Source organism: Chroicocephalus ridibundus, chromosome 24, assembly GCF_963924245.1.
Source record: "Chroicocephalus ridibundus chromosome 24, bChrRid1.1, whole genome shotgun sequence".
NCBI classification, from domain to species: domain Eukaryota; kingdom Metazoa; phylum Chordata; class Aves; order Charadriiformes; family Laridae; genus Chroicocephalus; species Chroicocephalus ridibundus.
The window spans coordinates 641,087-655,575 of record NC_086307.1 but is presented as its reverse complement, the minus strand read 5'-3'; the positions used below and the strand labels follow the sequence as shown (position 1 = coordinate 655,575).

Genomic DNA, 14,489 nt, shown 5'->3' with positions numbered 1-14,489 from the left:
CCCCCCACCAGGGTGGCCTGGGCAGATCCCTACCATAGCAGGTCGTGTTGTCTTTGTCCAGCTTCATGAGGTGGGGGCAGGCACAGGACAGCGTGCGGTTGTAGTTGATGAGGCAGAGGTGGGAACACGGCCCTTTGCCCCCATTGGCTTCACAGGGATTAGGAGCTGCAGAGGGCATAAGGCTCAGTGACATCCCTGTTCCAGGGGACACCAACCCAAGAAGCCCCAGAGAGCTGCAGACCTCCCAGACCCTCCCTGCCCCATCGAGGAGCTCTGACCCATCAGCCTCATCACCCCAGGACACTTCTGTGTTGGGTGGCCAGGGCCATAGTGGAGGCCTCCAGCTCAGCAGGGGTGAGAAAGGGCAGCCACGGGGGTGGGAGCAGCTCCCACGCAATGCTCTGCGCCAGCAACACCTCCCCACCGCACTCCCCCCGCCCTGTCCCTCCGCCGCCGCTTCCCCAGGCCTCACCCAGGGGCTGCCGGGAGGGGTGATACACCTGCAGGTCAAAAGGCTGCGTGTTGGTCCTCTGCACCACTGTCACGTTGTGCCCTGTCCACTTGTTGGCCTTCGCCAGCGTGTTGGTGCGCCAGTCGGTCCAGTAGACCTCACCTCCGTACAGGGTGACGGCGAAGGGATGTGACAGGTACTCGTGTCCCCGCAGCACCTCAATGTGCCCTGTCCCATCATATAGGGCCGAGTAGATGGCGTCTGACCTGTGCCCAGCAGAGACAAGCAGTGAGAGCAGGCAGATGGCTGGGCAAGGGCTACCGGGCACAGGCAAAGGCCTCTTGAACCCAACAGCAACAACCCACAGGGTATAAGCAGCCGCCTCCTCTGCTCTGCTTCATGCTGCTGCTGCGGAGGACGACTGCTGATGTACAGTCGCAGTCCCCGCAGAGGAGAAAACCCAGAGCAATGGCTGGAACGTGTTGCAGACACAAACAGAGCCCACAGAGCAAAGGTTTTCGCTCCCAGCCCAGCAGACAAATGGCAGAATAACACAGAAGGAAGGGCGAAGGTGCCAGAGCTGGGAGGGACGGGGAGGGGGCTGAGGCCCAGAGGTGATGGGGAAGGGGAGGCACGGGGCACGGATGGGTGTCCGGATGCTACCTGGCGTCGATCCAGAGGATGCGCTTCTCCAGGTAGTCGACAGTGAGCCCGTTGGGCCAGCCCCCCGAGCCCGTCTCCTTGTGGATGGTGCGCCGGCCTGCGCCGCTCATGGAGGCGGCCTCGATGCGGGGCAGGCTGGCATCCCAGTCTGTCCAGAAGAGGATCCTGCAAGGGACAGCGAGCGGGGACGGTCAGCATGGGGACACGGGGATACCAAGCTCTGCCTCCTGAATCGGCAGTGGGGCGTGTGCCCAGACAGGAGCCCATGGCCTGGTTCCCCTGCAAGATCCCAAGGGTGCCACTGCGTCCTGGTGACCGATGTCCCCTCCTGCCTTACCCGTAGCGGGGGTCCAGGGCAATGGCACGGGGATGCTCGATGTCCCCAGCCAGCAACGTGGTTCGCATGGTGCCGTCCAGCTTGGCCACCTCAATCTGGTCCAGGTTGCTCTCCACCCAGTAGATGTTGCCAGCGATCCAGTCCACGGCCAGCCCCTCGGGGGTGGCCAGCCCGTACTGTATCACCACCTCGAAGCTGGTTAGAGCTGTGGGGCACAGCGCCGGGAGGGCTCAGACTGCTGCTTCCTCCCCGGCCCACCCGCCGCCATCACACTGCAGTCCTGAACATCTCCACCTGGCCTGACAGGGTTCACTGGCACGGGGAAGCTTCTTCCCCAAACGGGGTCTGAACCCCAAAGGGCTGAGCCCCACGTCCGTGGCCCGGCACCAGGCCCTCGCTGGAGGTGCCCCCTCCCACAGCTCTGCAGCACTGATGGGGAGGGGGCCCGGCTTTGTGCTCCCAGCTGCTGGGCTGCAATTAGGAAAGTGCTAGGAATGCTAATTAACTCCTACATAACGAGCAACTTTGGAGAGCGTAACGGGATCACTAGAGGGGCTGTGGGTTCCAGCGTGGGGTGCCAAGGAATCGTTGCCAGCACCCTATCCCAGAACCCCATCCCCGATTTCCCACTTATCTGGCCCCCACCAGCTTGCTCCAGGCCCCCAGGGCTACACACCCCCATTCTCGAGCAGCTTTCCTCTGTAGATTTTGTCCTCCACCACATCGGTCCAGTACAGCGAGCTCTGGTTGAGGTGGAAGTCCAAGGCAATGGTGTTGCGCAGCCCAGGGACTAGGACGCTGTAGTCACCCCGGTGCAGGTCAATGCGGCGGATCTCATGGCGGTTGGAGAATATGATGAACGGCTTGAAGGGGTCTGGGGAAAGCAGGGCAGGGTCAGAAGGGTGACACGGACAAGGCAGGAGTGACTGGCAGGGGCTGCGTGGGACCAACGGTCCCCACCCCTGTGGGTGGAAGGTGTCCCCGGCTCCTGGCCCCAGCCCCAGCTTTGGGACCACCCACACTCCTGCACCGTAAAGGGCAGCTCGTGCCAGTGTCGACATTGAGGGGTCCACCATCAGCAGACAGATCCCCCCAGGATCTGGACATGCCCATCAGCACAGTACTCAGCCTCCGAGAGCAGGGGGACACCCCCCACCACAGGCAGCGGGGGCGATGCTGCCAGCCCCTGCAGCCCACCCACACACACCCAGGCTGCGGCAGCTCTCGCCGTCGGGTTCCAGCATCCAGCCCTCATAGCAGGAGCACTTGACATTGTACTTGTCCTGCTCGCACTTCTGGCTGCACTTGAGGTGCTTGGCACAGTAGCTCTGGATCTGGCAGGTCTTGTTGTCTGAGCCCAACTCCATCCCCAGGGGACAGGAGCAGACGATGCCCTCGCCGGGGGCCACGGTGCAGTTGTGGCTGCAGCCGCCGTTGTTCAGGGAGCACTGGTCTGTGGAGAGAGGATGCGATCGTCAGGTCCTCGTCCTGTTCCCAGCTGGGGGACACCCTATGTCCCTGTGCCCAGCTCCACACTCACCGCAGAGCTCGCCCTCGTCGGAGCCATCACCGCAGTCGTCGGAGCCATCGCAGAGCTTCTCGGGTGGGAGGCAGATGGAGGTGTTGTTGGCGCAGGTGTGGGAGGGAGGTTTGCACACCAGTGACTCGCAGTTCTCCTCGTCCGAGTTGTCCTCGCAGTCACTGTCGCCATCACAGACCCAGGCCTTGCTGATGCAGCGGGCTGTCGATGGGGGAGCAAGGAGGGGGCAGATCAGACGTGGAGGAGACGTTATTTCAGGCACTCAGGGTCCCTGCTGACCCAGAGCTGGTGTCCCTCCACCGCTGTCCCCATCCCCACCGAGCTGAGGCAGGTCCCAGACCCTTCCCCAGGTCTGAGGGGGCCAGGGGCAGTGGTTCCCCCCCTCCCCTGCTCTCACCTGAGTCCTTGCAGCCAAACTTGACGTTGGGGTCGCAGACATGGGTGACCCCCTCGCAGTTCTTCTCGTCACTGGAGTCCATGCAGTCTGTGTCGCCATCGCAGCGCCAGCGCATGGGGATGCAGAGCCCGTCCAGCCGGCACTGGAACTCGTCGGTGTGGCAGCCCCCGGGCGGGCGCGTGGCTGGTGGGAGGGCACAGGCACCCACTCACTGCCTTGGCCCCAGGAGCTGGGACTGGGTGAGCCCAGGGGGCAGGAGGGGGACGCGGCACTCAGCCTGGGGGCACCCAGAGGTGCAGGAGGGGGTATCTGGGCACCCAGGGCGGGCAGAGTAGGCTGCAGGATCTCCTGCCTGGAAGGTGGGGCTCTGCCCAGGGGGGATCTTGGCTCTTTAGTCAGGATGGCAGCAGAGCTGATGCTCGGGAGGGTCCATCTGCCACTTGCTTGCTCCCTTCCAGGGCAGGACCCGAGGGGGGACACACCAAGCAGCAGCACGGGGACAGCTCGACCCCGCCGTGGCCTGGGACTCACCCTGGTTGGTGCAGTTGGCGTGAGTCTCGTCGCTGTAGTCTCCGCAGTCATTGTCCCCATCACAGGTCCAGTGCACGGGGATGCAGCGCCCGCTGTTGCACTTGAACTGGTTGCTGGAGCAGGAGTGGCTGCAGCCCGCCTCGTCGCTGTTGTCCCCGCAGTCGTTGTCTGGTGAGGAAGGGGAGCAGGAAGGGGCTCAGAGTGCGCCCAGCCGGCCGGGAGGGCTGGTGGAGGCACAGCAGGAGGCAGAAAGGCAGAGACCCCCTGCCAGAGACGGCCGGGGGAAGCGGGGAACAACAGGGATCGGACAGACCACGCCAGCAGACAGGACACGGGGGCAGCCTGTCAGCGCTGGCCGTGGGTTGAAGAGAGAGCCCCTGACCCCCCGCGGCCCTCCCACCCCCCGACACGCTCCAGGCGCGGCCACAGCACCAGCAGCGCACAAAGAAAATGAAACACAGAAACTGCATAGATCAGCCATGTACCTGGGGAGGCTGGGAGGGCGCCCAGCGCCAAGGGGGCCGCTCCGCTCCGCAGGGGGAGTGGAGCTGGGGGGGACGGTGCACTCCTTTATGGGGCGCATCCACGGGGAGATGGGCTGGTGTGGCCAATTGGGGGGTGTCAGCTTGCCTGGAGGAAACCCCACCGCCCACTGACGGGCAGGGGGAGCTTTAGTCTGATGGTGCCATGACACTGGCAATGCAGCCCCTCCGCCTGCCCTGCTGGTGCCGGCACAGGGCACGGGGCTGGCCTGGCTTGCTGGAACCACCACAGCGCTCTGCTCTGCTGCGGATGCCCCACCTGAGCTCGGGAAAGGGCCTTTGCCTCCCCGTGCCTCTGTCTCCCCCAGCACGGGAGAGCTCATGATGGGCACGGGGACAATGGCACTGAGGGCTGTGGTGTAGCTTCACCAGCAGCTGCAGACCCCGACCTCTCCAGGCTCCCAACAACAGGAGCTTCCCGAGCGACTCCACTCGGTGAGCTGGGAGGGACGGCTGCTTCGCTCCCCAGCACTCGGCACTTCCCCCCCTGCTGCTGGAGGGTGGGGGACATCGCCAGAGAATGGGGGGCATTGCCAGAGAGCGGGGGGCATGGCCAGAGAGCGGGGGGCATGGCCAGCGTCTGGAGGAGCCGCCCACAGGGCTGGCGGCACTCTGGAGGGGGCAGGTTTGGGGGTTGCGTGGGGCCAGGTTGGGGGTCTGGTGCATGTTGATCTATGCACTAACCGGTAGGCTTTGGACAGTTCTTTTCGTCAGAGCCATCCCCACAATCTTTTTCTGAAACACAGAACCAACCAGACAGGAGAGTGGGCACAATGACAAACAAAACAACACAACATGGCACACACACAGAGAGTGGCACAAAAACACGCTGATGCCGGGACGCGAACACGGACATGGAGAGGGACACAGAGAGGCTGCGCAGGCACACCAAGCCCGGGAGGCGAGACCAGAAGCAGCGGAGGGTGCTGGGGGGGCCCGGGCAGCCGGGCTGGGAGCCCCTCGGTGCTGCAGCTCCTGCCCTGTGGGTGCCTGGCGAGGCTCTTGGCTGCATGCAGGGGCTCCACGCCAAGGCCATTCCTTTTGTCAGTGCATGGCTGCCAGCGCTGGTGGATCCCCAGGAAAAGAGACGGTCCCTTGGCAGGGACGGCTCAGAGGTGGGTCTGCCCCAGGAGGAAGATAGCATTGCTCAGGACAGACCTCAGGGAGGGACCTGCATCTGCAGCTCCCCGCTAACCTCCTGCACTCTGCAGCTCTGAACATGCCTCACCCGCTCTGAAGCCACTAATCAAACCTAACGATGCAGAGCTGCTAGGAAGACTGAAACAAACCTGTGGGGAAGAAAAGCAGCCTTGGGGTAAACCCTCTCGTCCAGGCCTGGCCCTGGAAACAGATCTGAGGCCAGACCCAAGCTCACTGGGAGACTGCTCCTGCCTTCCCCGGGGCTACGGGACATGGCTTGGCCCCGCCAGCACCACAGGCCACTCCACAGTCGTCTCAAGCACTGGGGCAGAGTTTTGGTCACCTTGTAAAGAATGCCAAGGTCTGCTGAAACTATCCCTGCCAGGCTGTTCCTGCAACACATGCTCCCCCAATGGCAGCCAAGGAAAACATGGGTCTCGGTGTTGCAGGATGCACTTACAGCTTCAGTTAATGCCTCCTCCCCTTCAGGGCCTGGGCTCTGCTGTTTAGCACAAGGGTGAGAAATGGCCCTTGCAGGAACAGGGCCCCCTGCCAGGCTGGCACCCCTGCGTCTGATCTCGCTGTCCCTGGCTGCGACCCCTTGGCAGCAGCGGGGCCATGGTCCTTACCGTTGTCACAGCGCCAGTTGATGTTGATGCAGCGCCCGTTGTTGCAGGTGAACTGTGTCAAGGGGAAGCAGGTCGGGTAGGCTGTGGAGGAGGCAGAGGCACAATCAGCTTTGGGAAGACACCCTGTGCCCCAGTCCCCACTGGTGCCTCTGCCCCACGGCAGGGTGAGGAGCAGCGCTCCCCACCCCAGCTCACCACATGAGGCAGACTCGTCGGAGCGGTCCCCGCAGTCATCGTCCAGGTCACACGTCCAGGAAATGGGGATGCAGCGCCCACTGGCACAGGAGAACTGGTTGGGGGAGCAGGTCCGAGCTGGCCCAGGGGGAGACAGACAGAGCTTTAGTAGCTGGTGGTGCCTTGCTTTGCTGGGGGAAAGGTGGGGAATAACCCCCCTGGGGCTCCTGCGAGGCACAGGCACAGAAGCCAAACTGGTTGCAAGGTGGGCAGCAGGGATGTACGCGGCCCCAAGACATCGGCATCAGCCCTGCAGTGTGCAGGGAACAGCGAAGGCTGTGACTCATTACAGCAGTGCGCGCTTTCCCTCTGTTCCCCGAGGATGAGGCAGGCTCCTCACCTGAGCAGGTGGAGTTGGACTCATCCTCATTGTTCCCACAGTCGTTGTCCCCATCGCAGAGCCAGCGGTTGGGGATGCAGCGGTTGTTCTTGCACTTGAAACGGTCTGAAGGGCAGGTGTGCTGGTCTGCAGGGGAGACACGCACTCAGGACCTGCCCTTCTTCATCCCACCCTCCTTCCTCCTCCATGGCTGATGGAGAGAAAAACTAAGACAAAAAAGGGCAGGGAGCCTCAGACAAACTGGGGATCCAGGATCCTAATCGCCATTTCCCACCCTCAACCACTCAAGCCAGCTCCCCTCCTAGAGCTGGGGAGGGGACGCAGGGGTCCTGGCTGCCTGACCCCATGCCAGCCACTGGCCCTACATATTGGGGAAGCTTAGATGGAATCCTGCGAACCCAGGAGCACATAAACCTCTATCCCACAGCGCAGAAGGCGACTACGCACGGCAGAGCTCAGGGGCTTCGTCACTGTTGTCCAGGCAGTCGTTGTCCCCGTCGCATTTCCAGCGCTCCTGGATGCAGCGGTTGTTCTTGCAAGCAAACTCCCCGGGCTGGCACTGCGGAGGGGGGATGTAGGACGGGTTGGCTAGCAAGGGAAAAGCAGAGGGAGGGGATGATTTTAACCAAGTGACCAGGTGCAGGGCAGCAGTGAGGACAGTCCCGCGTCCCCAGGCCGGCAGGATGTCTACATGACTGCCCAGCAGCCCTGAGAGTGCACACCGACACTCATGCCCACGTGCACCAGCTCCTGAGCACGAAACGAGATGGTGCAGCCCAGGACCAAGGGGAGAGACCCTGGCTCAGCCTGCACCCATGGGCTGGGCCAGCAGAGCTTCACCCCTCTCATTTAAGCCGGCAAAGCACAGAACCACCCAGGCTCCCCGCCCTGACCCTGGCTCTCCCGACACCGGCAGCAGAGTCAACCCGTCCCAGCCATGCGGGCAGCGTCGGACACCGTTGCACATCTTCATCACAGCGATCCCCACCAGGGACTTCCACCCGCTTCCCCGGGCAGGCGGCTGTCCTGCTGCCATCGTGCAACAGGAGGAACCAGACCCAGTAATGTGACTCATCTGCAGGGTCCCAGGGGTGCAGGGAGCACCCATCTCCCCGAGCCTGGGGCCAGCCTCCCACCACAACAGGCATCACTGCTGATGGGCCAGAGCGGAGCCGCAGACCCCACATCCCAACCCATCCCTTGAAGAAAGGGGGTCCCCAGCGGGGGCCAGCCTACCCTGGCAGGTGACAGAGTCCGGTCCCAGGATCTGGTCCTCGGCACAGGCACACTGACGACCCCGGGGGGTGGCCAGGCACAAGCTGCTGCAGCCGCCGTTGTTGACGCGGCATTTGTTGGAGCCCACTGTGGAGGCAAGGCAGGGGTGAAAAGAAGGGGACTTTGGTGTCAGGGAACTCTGCTGACCCACGGGGGGCTGCTGGGTGCCCCCGGCCCCCTGGACTCCCTCAACAGGCTTCACAGTTGGAGCCCACTGGAGACCCCAGTTCATCAGGCGCTCAGGGGATGTAACGCCTGGCCGAACTAGCCAGGAAGCCTGTCAGACAGGGAGGGAAGGGGAGAAAGACGACAGGCTGGAAGGGCAGGGGATGAGTGATAGCAGGGCTGACAGAAAGACAGGGTGCATGGGGATGGAGAGACAGGCAGGGATATGGCCAAGAGGAAGGCAGGGCACTTCCTCGGCCCCTGGTCCCCAGTCCCATCCCTCTTCCAGTCCCCCCATTCCCTCGTGTGTGGCAGGTGCCCGCGGTGCCAGGCAGAGGTGGCCCCAGCACCTTGCTGCTGCTGTGCGTCGTACATCCGGATCTCAAAGATGGGCGGGCGCTCGTTCCGGAGCAGGCTCACCACCTTGGAGGCCTGGTCCAGCCGGTAGATGCTGCCACTGCGGTACTCAGTCCAGAAGAGGAAGCTGCTGTAGTGGCAGAGCCCGAAGGCGTGATTCAGCTCAGGTCCCTCGTACACGATCTGCAGACGCAGGGAGGCAGAGGCTCATCATTAGCTGGGAAGGGTGTCCGGGCAAATCCCACATGGCAGGACAGGGCACGGGACATTGGAAGGGCAGAGGAGGGGACAGGCAGCAGAGGAGCGTGGCTGAACATGGCCAGTCACCCGCCGAACAGACCCACAGCGGATGTGGCCAGCTGAGACAACGGCTCAGCTGCCCACGGCTCCAGCTCTGGGGTGACCAGTGTCCGAGAGCCCACGGGGCCTCCACTTGCCTTCCGCTCGGTGCCGTTGAGATAGACCATCTCGATGCGGTCATAGAAAGCATCCACCCAGTAGAGGATCTTGGCTGGGATGTCCAGGCTCAGCCCATTGGGCCACAGGACGGTCTTGGAGGTGATGAAGATGTTGCGGTTAGAACCGTCCATCCAGGCTCTCTCAATCTTGCCCCTCTTGCTGTCCTTGGGATCCTCCTCCCAGTCTGTCCAGTACATCCACCTGCCACAGACACTGAGCGTTACAGAGGCAGACGAGTCGGGCTTGGAGCCCACCCCACCACTGATCTGAAGAGCAACCAGCTCTGTCTCCACTGAAGCAGGTGTGAACTCTACGGCTGCTCCACAAGCCCGTGGGAAGGTCCTGCTGCCCTGTGCCTACAGCCAGGCCCCAGCCCAACGCAACGACCCGACGGCCCTCCCAGCCACGCCAGTGCCACCGAGCCCAGGCTGAAGCTGCCAGGTAGCACTGCCATCGCCGCGGCCGGAGCTGCTGCCTGGCCCCGCTGCCACAGCTTGGGAGCCATCACAAACGCTCGGAGATGCAGCAACTGCCGTGTGGAGCTGGGGACCCAACCGCCAGCTCTCATGGTCCCTGTTGTGGGCAGGAGCCGTGCCCCCCTGCGAGCCAGCCCTGCCCTCCCAGGCACCCGCACCCATTGAGGGGGTCCACCACGATTGCTCGGGGGTGGGTCATCTTCCCCTCGATCAGTGTCTTCCGCGTTTGGGCGGCCTTCTCCAGCCGAGCGACGCTGATGGTCTTTTTGGGGCCATCATCCGTCCAGTAGAGGTTATTCCCCATCCAGTCCACAGCGATCCCTTCCACGTTGTGGATGCCTTTGGGGAAAAGCAGGAGCAGGCGCTCATCACCAGGGCGGACCCCCCCCAGCCCCAGTGCAGGCAGCTCCCCCAGAGATGGCACAGCCACGGGGAGCCTGGGCTGGAAAAAGCCAAATTGAGGAGCGTCCCTGGCTGGTTCACCCTGAGGCAACACTAACGTGCTTGACTGGCAGCGTGGGGATGGCTCAGCCACCACACTGAGCCCCAGGGACCCTGACTGAGGATCCCGCATCCCTCCCTCCTCCTCCCATCTGACTGATCGGAGTGGGCTGGCTCGGGTAGGAAGAGGACATCCAGGACAGGGGACCCTCTCCTGCCTCTGCTGGGGCACATGCTCTGTACCTGTCTCCAACAGCAGTCTACAGATAAACCCAAACAGCAGCTTCAAACCTTAGTTTTAAGGGTCAAAGATGCAAGGGAGAGGACAGAAGCGCTGCCGTGACATGAGGAAATGCACTGATGGCCATTGCTTCCAGCTCCTGGGAGCTGAACGCGCTGTGGGGGGACCAGGCTGGGCCCCTCAGCCACGCACCGTCCTTCAGGATGGTCTCTCGCTCCGTGCCATCGATCTTCTGGCGCCCAATGAGGTAGCTGGTGGTGTCAGCAAAGTAGATGAAGCCGGTCTCAGCATGGAAGTCCAGCGCTCGGGGGTTCATGAGGTTCTCGATGGGAATCATGTGCTCATCCGGCACCTTGGCCCCCATGTCCATCCCGCGGATGATGCCTGGACGCCCCTTCCCATACACCAGGAACAGCTCGTGCTCAGGCTCTGCAGAGAGACAGGGAGAGCCATTGCCACCAGCCAGGGCAGGGTGTGCTGGGGGTGGGCAGCTTGATGGACATGGCACCGGGGCTTTTGTGGGGTCGCAGCTACAACTCAGAGGCCAGGAGGAGGCAACCTGCCCCTGCACCTGGCAGGTCTGCAGGGACCGCAGAGCCCGGTGGGCAGCCCTGTGGGCTGGCACAGGCACAGGCCAGGCAGGAAAGGGGTGTTTGCAACCGGGAGGGGGAGAACTGAAAAGCTCTGCTCGTCCTGTGCCTGTGTGCTTCCAGGCACCTGGCACAAGTGCCTCTGCCCACCCCGTCCCTCACAGAGGGGTCCCCTTGTCCCCCCTGCAGCTCTCTTGAGGGGGCCAGGACTCACTTTTGCAGGACTTTCCATCGCTGCCCAGGCTGAACCCGGAGCGACACCGGCAGGTTCGGGTCTTGTGGCTGTTCCCAAGGAGACAGATATCCGAGCAGCCTCCCGGCTTGCCGAACTGGTCTGGCTCACAGGCATGGCTCCTCACTGCAACAGAGAGGGCGGGCTCCAGCAGCCGGGGACAACCAGAGCAGCCCAGAGGTGGCCTGCCCAGCTGCAGGTCCCCGCCAGCGAGGGGACAGGCAAGCAGGGGACATTAGTCCACAACCATGGGGATGCAGAGACAGTCTCATGGGCGCTTTAGGGGGACCCTTCCTGCTGGAGCTCCCCACCGGTCAGCCAGGGGCTGAGCATTGCGCAGGACAGACAAGGCAGAGACGGGACAGGACATGTGCAGGACAGACGAGGCAGGGACCTGCCCAAGATGCAGGATCCCTGCGGAGCAGAAACCAGCATGGCATGTCCCCTCACATGGCCACGGCCACTGGGCCACGCTGCCTCCATCCTGCCAGCCCATCCCTCACGGGCCATGGGGAGAGTGGGGCTGCCCAGCTGCTCCGCAGACAGCGATGGCAGGATGAGCCCCGGCACGGGAACAGCCAGCGCCAGCCCAGAGAGCCCCCTTAATCACGCTCCTTCACTGCTCGGAAATCTCCTGATTAGTTTTATATTCTAGAAAATGCCAAGCAGGCTGCAGACGCTAAGAGGATTTTAAATGAGTAAATTGATTAACTGCAGGAAGGTGCTGGGAGCAGGCAGACAGGGACGGATGCGGGGTGGGGACGGCGCCTGCAGCTCCAAAACCTTCCAACTCCCTTGAAATCCCTCAGTGTCCAGGAGCACGTGGCCCTGGTCGAAGGGCAAACACACCAGCAATAGGGACCAAGAGCATGTGGGCACGGCAAAAGACAGCCATTAATATTTCAAGATACCACATCTGCTCCAATGTCCCTGTGCTCTCCAGCGAGACATGATCGATCAACCACACGGCGCAGCTGCCCAGCCCATGGGGACGGCTGCCACGTCTCCCAGGAGGAGATGGAGCAATAGCGAGGGCCAGGGGCACCCCAGGGTGTGCAGCAGCCCCGTGAGAGGCCGGCGTGTGGCTGCCTGGGGCGCAGGAATCCCACACCAGCCCCTGGCTGAGGAGTGCTGGCAGCAGGATGGCAGCTCCAGGAGTCTCTGGGGACCACAGCCGGGCAGCTGGCTCCTCCGTCCCTGTCCCTGGGCCGGCGCTTTTTGGCCTGCCCGGAACTCAGCACCCCCAGGCAGGCTCTGACAGTGTCCCCCCAAAGTGAGCTCCCGCTGCCGGCTGCCTGCCCAGGAGCTGGCGGGGACGGGGGAGCTGGGGGCTACTGGGCACAGCCAGGATCCGGCTCAGCACGGCTCCTTGGGGCCACAGGGTACTGCCAATGGAGGCTCATGGGCAAGTGAACCCATCCTGGGTGTCTGGCCCCACTTGGAGAGGGAATTTCAGAAGGTGCAGCCCGTCCCCATCCCCACCCAGCCTCTGGGGTCCAAGAAGCTGCTTTTCCCAGGCTGGGGTCCCACCTGTGGGCTGGCGCCGCTGGTGGTAGATGTGCAGCGCTCCTCCCTTGTCCACCCGCGTCACCACCTGGTACTCGGTGCTGTTGAAGCGGTTGACCCGGATGACGCTGGTTTTCTGCTGGGCGTTGGCATTGTCAGAGTTGGTGGCGTAGAGGTAGTTCTCGAAGACAGTTAGCCCATAGAGGTGTTCAATCTGGAAGGCACCACACAGGTGTCCATGAGGAATTTAGCAGGAGGCATTAGAATCCTGGCTCCGAGGCATGCAAAGCCCCTGACCCCGGCTCCTGCTCCTGCCCTACGGCTTATGCCCCCACCTCATTCAGGCCACGAGATTGGGCTTGGCAGGCGGGTGCTGCAGGACTGGTTGGTGTTCAGCAGCTCACACCTTTTCTTTGCTGGACCAGCAAAGGCAAGCCTGTGGACCAGTGACCCCCAGCAGACCAAGCTCAGACCTGCCTCTAGCACACTCTGCCATAAGGCCCTCCCCAACCCCCACCTCCCTCTGGCCCCACTCACCAGGATGCCCTGGATGATGGTATGTCTGTTCTTGCCTTCGTAGTCTACCACCTCAATATAGTCCAGGTAGGCGTCAGCCCAGTACACCAGCCGGTTCACCAAGTCCAAGGTGATGCCATGGGGGAAGACTATCTTGCTGTCCACCAGCTTGGTGCGGTTCTGCCCGTCCATGTCGCAGCGCTCCACCTTAGGGATCTGCCCATAGTCGGTGAAGAACACTTTGCTGCATGAGAGGGGCAAAGGCAGGAGCTCAGAGCCTGGATGTCAGGTTTCAACCCGAAGAGAGGGAGGATGCAGACGTAGACAGTGCCTGCTCACGCCTGCAGACGTGGGCTTGTCCCGTGGGCACGGGGGTGACTGGAGTCCACCCCAGCAGCTCCCAGCCGGGGCCAGCCCAGGGTTGCTCTTTGCTGCCTGCGTGGCCCAGCTGTGCCACAGCTGGCAGCACCTGCCGGCACTTCAGAGGCACCGCAGCGTCCCGGGCAGAGACGGCAGACAAAAGCCCAAACTGAGATCAGCTGGTGTCACCAGGGAGAGGCTCAGGGCCCTCCACGAGCCGACATGTTAAAACACGACCTGACACATCTGCCCGGGTGCTGTGCGCCCAAGAGCTGCAGCTCCCAGCACAGCCCAGAGCTGGGGCTCGGCACCACCACCCTCAGCACCCGGGCCATGCCACATCTCTGCTGCAGAGTCCAAGGGACCTCCACTCAGTCACCTGTGGGGCTTGTCTGCACCCTCCCTGTTCTAGGCCAGAGTCTCTCTCCAGGACGCCATGCAGTATTTATTTATTTTAAAAAACTTTTTAGCTTTTCTGCTCAGTAACATCAGCTCTCTTCATTCAGGCAAGGATAAAAGCACCCATCTGGAAAGCAGCAGGAGAGGGGGGAGATGTCCTCTTTACTGGGACCCTGCAGCACACCCAGGTGAGCGTCCTCAGATGGAGTGCGCTGTTGGGTGAGGCAGTTTGTGCTCGCACACTGACAGATGTCCCTGTCGGGCAGCGGGACTTCCCCCACATACATACCCTGCAGCCGGACAACGCTCACGGAAAGCGCCCAGTGGGATCTCACACAGCTCTGCTCTGCCCACCGCGTCCTCAGCCACAGCAGGCACCTGCTCCCACGGCCCTGCGGCTGCCCTGCACGCCCTGAGCTGCTCCGATGATTCAGCATCCCAGCTTCCCCATGCTCAGGATTTTGCAAAAGGCAGCTGCCTGGGTGTCGCCATCCGACCGCAGCACCCCATATAAATAGGCACAAGCAGAGCTGCTCAATCCATGCGAGTAGCTGACTGTTTCGGTTCCCAAAAGCCAGTGCAAAGCTGTAACTACACAGCCACAACCTGGAAGCAGCAGCTTGTCCTGAGCCTGGCCAGGTCCATCCTGCAGGACGGAGCACCGTCAA

At 62.7% G+C, this 14,489-nt stretch overlaps 1 protein-coding gene across 6 annotated transcripts in view; it reads right to left on the bottom strand.

Annotated features, from left to right (window-relative positions):
• LRP1 (LDL receptor related protein 1) overlaps positions 1-14,489 on the bottom strand; it is an 87,159-nt gene that overhangs the window by 31,248 nt on the left and 41,422 nt on the right. For all 6 annotated transcript variants that reach the window (XR_010074055.1, XM_063359312.1, XM_063359314.1 and 3 more), the window contains 21 exons: positions 13,084-13,306; positions 12,571-12,760; positions 11,023-11,166; positions 10,411-10,647; positions 9,695-9,875; positions 9,039-9,261; positions 8,595-8,784; positions 8,041-8,166; positions 7,252-7,392; positions 6,805-6,930; positions 6,426-6,542; positions 6,231-6,311; positions 3,920-4,087; positions 3,389-3,571; positions 2,992-3,192; positions 2,659-2,904; positions 2,128-2,325; positions 1,452-1,656; positions 1,115-1,279; positions 473-717; positions 34-165 (listed from right to left, as the gene is read on the bottom strand). Coding sequence is in view for 5 of the 6 variants with exons in the window: in XM_063359312.1 (XP_063215382.1) it covers positions 34-165; positions 473-717; positions 1,115-1,279; positions 1,452-1,656; positions 2,128-2,325; positions 2,659-2,904; positions 2,992-3,192; positions 3,389-3,571; positions 3,920-4,087; positions 6,231-6,311; positions 6,426-6,542; positions 6,805-6,930; positions 7,252-7,392; positions 8,041-8,166; positions 8,595-8,784; positions 9,039-9,261; positions 9,695-9,875; positions 10,411-10,647; positions 11,023-11,166; positions 12,571-12,760; positions 13,084-13,306 (3,722 nt within the window). In the remaining variant the exon portion in view is untranslated. The remainder of the gene's footprint in view (positions 1-33; positions 166-472; positions 718-1,114; positions 1,280-1,451; positions 1,657-2,127; positions 2,326-2,658; positions 2,905-2,991; positions 3,193-3,388; positions 3,572-3,919; positions 4,088-6,230; positions 6,312-6,425; positions 6,543-6,804; positions 6,931-7,251; positions 7,393-8,040; positions 8,167-8,594; positions 8,785-9,038; positions 9,262-9,694; positions 9,876-10,410; positions 10,648-11,022; positions 11,167-12,570; positions 12,761-13,083; positions 13,307-14,489) is intronic.